Consider the following 8884-nt stretch of genomic DNA (forward strand, 5'->3'; position numbering starts at 1 on the left):
ATGGATAACGAAATCTGTAATTTCTTAATTTTTTCCTGTTTTTGGTACAAAACACAAAAGAGCCAGATGCATTAGCATGTATGTTTTAATCGTGGAAAAGGAAATTTTATTCTATGCGATTAATACGAAGTATTTTGTATCCAACAAAAATAGTATTTTTGTCGATAAAACAGACGGATTTAACATCCTCTTAAGGACGCAGGGAAAAATTGCTGAATATACCAATCGCTTAAATCGTACCTCATTAATATTTTATATTATTATTTAATATTATTAACATTAAATAACAAAACTGTAAAATATTTATAAAAATATTTAATATAATTAAATAAAAAATAAAATATTTTTGTCATTAAATGTCAATTGTATTAAGCAATTAATAATATAAAATATGATAAGATACGAGTCAGACGATCGCATTTAACTCTGCCCAATGTACACACCTTCCTTCCTAAAATAAGCCAAATTAATATTTTACTTAAATTTTGTACTTAGAAATCAACTTACTGCATGCAGTTTGTCAATCACAAACAATAGAATGAATGTTTAGTTTAAGATTCCAGACAAATGACATTAGTTATTAAAGACAAAGATTTAAAATTTAAAGCATAAAACATTGTCTTAAAATTACACGACATTTTGCCGAGGTCCCATACATTCGAATACACATCGAATTTATGCGGAGAAACGCATATTATATAGCGATCATACGCATGTTTATTCTCACCGGTAGCGTAGCATGGCTCGAAATCATATACCGTGTCGCACACGGCAGTTTTGTTAGGGGCCGATGGTGGAAATTCTCTGTTATCCTTCAATTCCACATTCAAACGACCGCCGAAACCGGCTCGCAAACTAGCGGCAGTTTCGTCGTTCGATCCGTAAACGAGCGAAAGGTCTAGATAGTGAGTGACAGTGTTCAGCTGAAAAACATTGCACAACCATGAATTGACTAATCTTGCGAGTTGAAGTCTACCAGATTATATAAATGCAAATTAATTAATCGTAAAGCGTTAGAGATTCGACAGTTAAGCGCTTCTCATTTATGCTACGAATAAATGAAGAAAGACTACGATTAAACTATAATCTCGAAAATATTCAAGTTTAAAAATATTATAAATATAAAATACAATAATAAGTCGAACTAGACCGCTATATAAATAAGTGAAAAAATGCCAAATATGGTCAAGACTGAGTATCTTGGTGCCTAATAATATTGTATGTAATTTTTAAGTATATTTTCAATATATTTTCTAGTTTTATAGACTACGCGATTATTTGAAATGCTATCACAAACTAAAACTGAAATAGTAATACTACAAATTAAATTGCTATTTTTTACAATAAATTCTTTATAATGTTTTAAGCTTCTTAGCTTCATTGTTAAATTGACGAGCAATTTAATTTGCAAGTTACCGGCGGAATGTTGAACAAGGAGGACCTTGTGATCGTTGACCTTGCATCATGCAGTAATCGAATCTAACTGCCAAGGATTGTCAAGGGAATAGCGATGGCTTTGGATTTTGATTTTTAGTCCCCATGACTCACACCGAAAAGGGAAACGTTGCGTGTTCTTCAAATAGGATTAATGAATTAATTATAATTTTTAAATTTATAGTTGTGGCTGACGAAGACTTAATAAGGTCGAAACGTTCCGCTTTACGTTTACCGAATAAAATTATACAGTGTCCCGAAATTTGCGAATCAAAATATCATAACGAGAAAGTCTTCGAAAAATTAAGTAAAAAAGTTATTTGTAAATTTTTCTTTTAAGCAATAGTTTTTAAGATATAAAAGTTAAAATTTAGTCAATTATAGATTAGTACTTACGTGAAATGCGCGACCATTAACATTATTGACACGTTCACGGACATGTTCCCGTAATTTATAAAATTGGCTAAATTTAAACTGTTATATCTCCACTACTGCTTAAAATAAAAATTTACAAATACTTTTTTATTTAATCTTTCGAAGACTTTCTTGCTACACGGAAAGAACGGTTTTGCTAAAAAATTTTAAAAATTTTGCTAAAAACAGATCTGAAAATAATTTTTTGTTAAATTATCAAAATAATTTGTTGGAATGTTAAAACCGATAAGCATTGCTATGAAATATTTTGATATTCTAGCAATTATTTTAACTTTCGCACAAAATTATTTCGATTATTGAACAAAAATTATTTTCAGATCTGAATTCAGCAAAATTGTTTATTCCGTGTATGATATTTTGATTCGCGAATTTCGGGATATCCTGTATAATTATAATTGTATTATCTTTGTTCTGCAATATCTTTGTTCATTTGTTGGCGTTTATTTCGCTAATTTTCCATTTAATTTGTGATATTACATGGAAAGATGTTACTAAAAGATTCTAAAATTTGACTGAATATAGATCTGAAAGTAACTTTTGTTGGACCATCAGAATCATTACGTTAGAAATTCAAACTGATTTCTAAAATATTAAATTTTTTACAGCATTGCTCAATATTGAGTTTCTAACATAATTATTTGAATAGTCTGACAAAATTATTTTCAAATCTGTACCCAACTAAATTTTGGACCTTTCAGCAAAATTCTTTTCTGTGTCATCACAAATTAAATTAATCGTCAAATTAATGATGACGTTAATAAGAACCTTTCCGTGTATTATTTCAAGTTTTAGTTAATAATTGCATTTTGAACAGTAATCGAAGGTAACCGACGCGCAGTTTATAAAACAAATGCGTTAAAAATTTATATAGAAATATTAATAGACACACCAAAATCTTCAGTCTGGACTATATTTAGCGCGCTCCTCTACTTATTTCAAAATACTTACATATACCCGCTAAAAAATTTTTCATATAAGAACATATACAAATATATGTATATAAACATATATAAAAATATATAATTACACATAATTATATGCGAAATATGTCCATACATATCCATATGTTTCTTTTCTTTGTAAAATTGTTTGATACAAGAAAACGTAAAAAATGGTTAAAAGAATAATTTTTGAATTGTTTTTTTATAAAAAATCAAGTTTTAAGAAATGAGAAAAAATTGTTCATGTATATAATTATATATATATTTTTTTTTATCATTTATATATGATTATATATGAGCAATTTTCCTCATTTCTTCAAACTTGATTTTTTGTAAAAAAAAACAATGTAAAAATTATCCTTTTAATTATTGTTTATATTTTCATCTTATTATTATCATTTTTTTGTATTTAAGAATAATTTTACAAGGGAAAGAAACATATATAGATATATATGAATATATTTTGCATATAATTATATATAATTATATATTTTTATATATGTTTATGTACAATTTATATATGTTCTTTTTTTCCCGGGTAAACAAATAAAAATGACAAGAATAACATGATATCATGTTCGCTACGCAGTATTATCCACCGCCGCGTAATATAATGGTTCTTAATTAATAGTTGCATTCTAGTTTTCTCATTACAGTCATTATCATACCCGCGTATGATGTAATAACGAACGTTAAATGAATTATAAATGAATAAAACGAAATGTAAATGTAAAACCTGTTCTGCCGTGCTTGATGTGTACGGAGACGAACAGCCACGATCAAGGTCGGTCGTACTACGAACAAAGTTCAGACACTCTATGGACCCGCCATACACCGGATCGTCGTGCGGTATCAGTATCGGGTAGCATCGGGGCATCGTCTCCACGTCCGGTGCTAACTGACCGTCGAATGTGCAACAACGTGTGCTATGTGACTCTACGAATGAAAATATAATAAATATACGGAAAAAATGATTTTGCTGGAAGATCAAAAAAAATCTGAAAATAATTTTTGTTAGAGCACCATCGAAATAAGTATTTTGTTGGCAACTCAAAAATAATAAGCATTGCTGTAAAAAGTTTTGATGTTCTAGCAATCAATTTGACTTTCAAACAAAATTATTTTGATGGTGCTCCAAAAATTATTTTCAGATTTTTTTTATCTTCCAGAAGATCTTTTTGTTTATAGAATGAAAAAATAAATTACAATATTTAAACAAAATAATGCACAAGAAACTAATCATAGTTTTCAAAATTTTTTTAAACGCTGAATACAATATCCTGATCATTAAATTTCTCACGTCACAGTTTAGAAAAAAAGATTGAAACTACAAGAAAGATTAATATAATGTAATTTGGCAAATTATACATATATGATATGTAACTATATTTGTCGTAGAAATTTTATTAATTGTATTCAAAGTTGTGTATGTTATTGAAACTTTTAGCCCTTAAAAGAAATTATTGTGCCATTACAAATAAAAAGATATTTATAATTGCGGTCCGATTCGTTCGCAAGCATTATTTATTTTGTTTAACATTTGATAAATAACAAAGATGAAATGATTCCAAAAGCGCTATGATCATGAATTGAACCGCAGCCAATGATTAATATAGGATCTGTTGTCAAAGTTACGACTTACATTTAATGATCTATTAAGGACATACCAAATATTTTTGAATAAATATTAGAGTATATTTAGCGATTTGAAAAATTCTTCTGTTTAAATAATTTAAAAAATATTTGATAAATTCTCAAATACCTATGTAAATCGCAACAAATAATCCTTCAACGTGATAAACTTTATATTAATCATAATTGTTTTTTTTATTATATAATCGACATAACCATTTCTCTGTTATGTTCTAATTTCATATTCATTGACCTGCAAACTAACGGCAATTTTGTTCGATCGTAAACGAACGAAAGGTCCAGATACACGAAAAAAACAATTTTGTTGAAAGGTTTAAAATTTTTGCTAAATGCAGATCTGAAAATAATTTTTTATTTAATTATCAAAATAATTTATTGGAATGTTAAAATTGATAAACATTGCTATAAAACATTTTGATATTCTAGCAAACATTTTGACTTTCACACAAAATTATTTTACATTTTACAATTATTGAACAAAAATTATTTTCAGATCTGGATCCAGCAAAATTGTTCTTTCCATGTAGCAAATAATAGAGTACAACTAAAAAATTACACTTACTTAATCTTGCGAATTTATGTATCTAAACCGGAATTATATATTATATAAGTTGAAAATCTTAATAATTGCTTTTTGATTGCAATAAGATTTCTAAAACACATCGCATAGTTGTAATAAGCTCTTCTTTAATTACAAATTTCTCTAAATTGTGACACGATAAAGCAATTTGATAAACGATCATTCAGCGCCCAAAAAACTACGGAAAACGATTACTCTCGTTCATGTGCTTGAAAAAAAGAGTCATTTTTTAATTGAAGAGTGTGTTATCGAAATCCGAAGCGATCACTCATCGTCACTAACCGAGTGACACGCAGCTTCGGCACGTATAACAAAAAGTGTAAAACATACTCGATTGAGTCGTGCCATCGATCAAGCCCATGTCGTGCGTTATGATTTGTCCGTATTGCATCGCTATCAGGGTCCATATTACGTCATCGGCACCGTCGTTCGGAAACATCGTGTAACTAACGGCCCGAGCCAACGGCAGATCTGTGCCGATGATCGATCGCGATGGTGCCCGAACTCCTGTGTTAAAATAAATTTTAAGAGAGACGAGGATTAATATACATTATTAAATTATTTTGTTACAAAAACATGGATCTGCGAAAAAGTATCGTTATAACGTTAGGGATAAAACGAATATTGTGCAATACCGAGGCGACTGTATCGAGTTTTAGAAAATTCGAAAGTTTCGGACGTGCTATTTTTTTCGTGAATAGAGATATTACGGATATATTAGAAAGTGCGGTGTGTTTCCACTAGATTTGAAGGCATGATCGGAAATTAAGCTTCAGTTTCGTCCGAAAACTAGTTTCAGTTTCGTCATGTCACGGTTCGATGCGCGAAATCTATATAAATCGACGTGCCCGCGTATTTATTTCGCATTCGTATTTATTCGTCGTTAAAATTTATTAGCGAAATCTCTCGCGGTGAATTTCAATTTTGCAATTGAAATTAATTTATTGTTGAAAATAACGAGGCTAGTCAGTCGTTTCATATTATAGTGTGAATGACATAATATATACATATATGTAGTAACGCTGAGGTAAAAATTTTTTCCGAAGAACGACGCTGTAACTACACAGTTGAAAAATTCGTGTTAAATTAATCAATCTTACACATCTTACATGTCCCAAACGGTCCATTCAAACTTTTGTGTTAATTTAACGCAAAATTAATATGTTGGAAAGTAATACAAACATTATGTAAAAATTAACACATAAAAAATGTAACACTTTAATACAATTTGAAAACAAATTGTAGAAACATTATTCTTCAGTAAAATTTTAACACTAATAACATGTAAAATTAACAAGTATATTTATCTTTTATTCATTTCGAATTTACGGTTTAAAACTACTTTATTTTCATGTTGTTTATTCACTTACTTATAAATTGTGTTATTTTGACTCTGAGAAATATTGAATGTCAATTTAACACAAAATATTTAAATAACATAATCACATTATGTTAATTTAACAAGCGAATATGTTAAAAATTCGACACAAAATTTTAATAAAAACGTGAATGGATTGTTTTTAACATAAATACAAAAACGTTTTTTACTGTGTAGGACAAATCATCGGAAAGTTTTCGAACAGCATTGTTGTTTAAAAACTTTTTAGAACATTCTAATTTGAAACTCTCAGAATAAAAACTATTTTCTTGTAATGCCAATTTCTTTCGCGAAGGCACTTCAATTACCTTAAAGATATAATTTTGAAGAAAGTGTAATGCGTAAAAAAATTACAAACAAAATCTTAGAGAACTTTCTTAGATCCACATATACATAAAATACATATTATGTCTGCGTATGTTAGATAATATAATATTATCAGAATTGATTTTATATTATCAATTAAATTGTTGTGTTAAGCAATACGTGAACTTTCTTTTAATATTATATTTATTATAGCTCGACTAGACGCAAAGTAATAAAAATCGAATAAGTAAGCAAATAAGTAAACCTCGAAATCTTTTTTCGCAATTAGGGACCACTCAATTATCGTTTGTGCCAAGCCAACCGTAACGAAATTTAAAACGGAATACCGTTGACGTAACGAATGAAAATCGATGTTATCTAATATTAATTATGTGGTCCAATACCTTCCTTACTCTACGTGACCTAAAGATTCTACATTTTCCTAATTAAAACGCAATACATACAATTCTTTTCCATACAGTTATTTTTATACAACTACTTTCAATAAAATAATTAATAAATTACAAATTTCTTTGTTGCAAACTTCCAGTCTCTTTCTTTAGACAACTTTAGTTGAGAATTTAAAATGTATTATAGAAAAAAATAATATTTAACATTTACAAATTTATTTATATATATATTTTAATGAGTTTAATTAAAAACTTGACATTTTTGTGTTTAAGGATGTATTACAAGTATTTTAAAAATTATAAAAAAATTACAGATTATTTTACATCACATTTAAAAATAATATATAGTACATAAAATTTAGCAATGGCGGTTTAGAAAAAATGATTTTTTAACGGAAAATAATATTTTATCTCTAATAGAAATGTATGGAAATTACTAAATAATAAGTTTTCAAAAATTTTTTGTGTGTTTTAAGATACAAGACAGTTATATAAAGTCATTGCGATGCAGAAAATAGTTTTGTAAATAAACAAAAATTATTATATATTTGTTTATTTACATGCAAAACAACTAATATCTGCATCGCAAACTCTACATAAATACTTCATTTTGAATACTTTAAACACTTGTACAAGATAATTTAGCTGTTTGTTGTTACAATATTTTTATTGTAACAACGGTTTTAATATAACAAAAATAATAACAAATAAAGTAAATAAAGTAGAAATACACAGCTCAATGAAAATTGATTATTATAAACATAATTCGTATGTATATAATTTATTTGAAGTACAAATATTAATAATAATTTGTAAAAATTGGTTCATGATACATCCTTAAAAATAAAAAAATTATAGAAACGTCATTAGAAATAGGACTTAATTATATTATAAAACAAAAATACGATTACTTACCATCGCCGTAACGCGGAGGTATAAGTCTTCCGTATCTTGTATTCGCCAGGCCCCAGGTGGGATTTCGAAGATTATTGCAGGAACCGTCATAGCTTCGATATTGTGATTCCTGACAGACTTGGGAATAAGTGTCGCCGCACTTAATTTGCTGATGAAGATCGTCGCTCGTATTTTGACCGAAAGAAAAGCTTGAACAAATTAACGTAAAAATACAAGTAAGACAAATTTTTCTTTTTATCACATGCACAACAATGAAAGATATAAATTCACTTAATACGTTAATATGTCTTGCACTTAAACCTAATTCTTTGCACATTTCTTATACACTTACGTTATTTATCGACTTACATGGAATTTGCCGTCGATGAATAATAAACGAGCGGGCGATACGAGTTAGAGAGTTGATTGTGAACTGTAAATGTGCTGTAATACGAAGCCTCTGAGTGTTCTAAATCCGGCAGCTCCTTTTCTTTTCCTTTTAAACAGATCATAAATCGATATTATAAATTATACAACTTCGCACTGTCGCTGGCATGCAACATTTTTAAGCGTCGTAATAATGCGAAAAACTTTCTTTTGCAAAATTAAAAATTATATTCCTTTACGGAAAGAACAATTTTGCTGGATTTTGCAGATCTGAAAATAATTTTTCTTCAATAATCAAGATAATTTTATAAAAACGTCAAAATAATTGCTAGAACACTGCAAATCCAAGTGTGTAAATCTGTAGTCACTTTTTACGCATTTATACGCGTGTTATATTTTTACACATTTTATCTATGTTTTACACAGTTAAATGCGTATTTTTTACACGCTTGCACATATTATTGTA

General features: G+C 28.3%; 1 protein-coding gene across 1 annotated transcript in view; it reads right to left on the reverse strand.

Moving 5' to 3' along the window:
* LOC105462161 (peroxidase-like) overlaps window positions 1-8884 on the reverse strand; it is a gene marked incomplete at its 3' end in the record, with an annotated part of 24122 nt that overhangs the window by 7450 nt on the left and 7788 nt on the right. The window contains exons 3-7 of the mRNA XM_011708692.1: window positions 8401-8527; window positions 8053-8240; window positions 5374-5550; window positions 3547-3746; window positions 728-923 (exon numbers count right to left, since the gene is read on the reverse strand). Coding sequence (XP_011706994.1) covers window positions 728-923; window positions 3547-3746; window positions 5374-5550; window positions 8053-8240; window positions 8401-8527 — 888 coding nt within the window. The remainder of the gene's footprint in view (window positions 1-727; window positions 924-3546; window positions 3747-5373; window positions 5551-8052; window positions 8241-8400; window positions 8528-8884) is intronic.

Source organism: Wasmannia auropunctata, unplaced genomic scaffold (assembly GCF_000956235.1).
Source record: "Wasmannia auropunctata unplaced genomic scaffold, wasmannia.A_1.0 LD269321.1, whole genome shotgun sequence".
NCBI classification, from domain to species: Eukaryota; Metazoa; Arthropoda; class Insecta; order Hymenoptera; family Formicidae; genus Wasmannia; species Wasmannia auropunctata.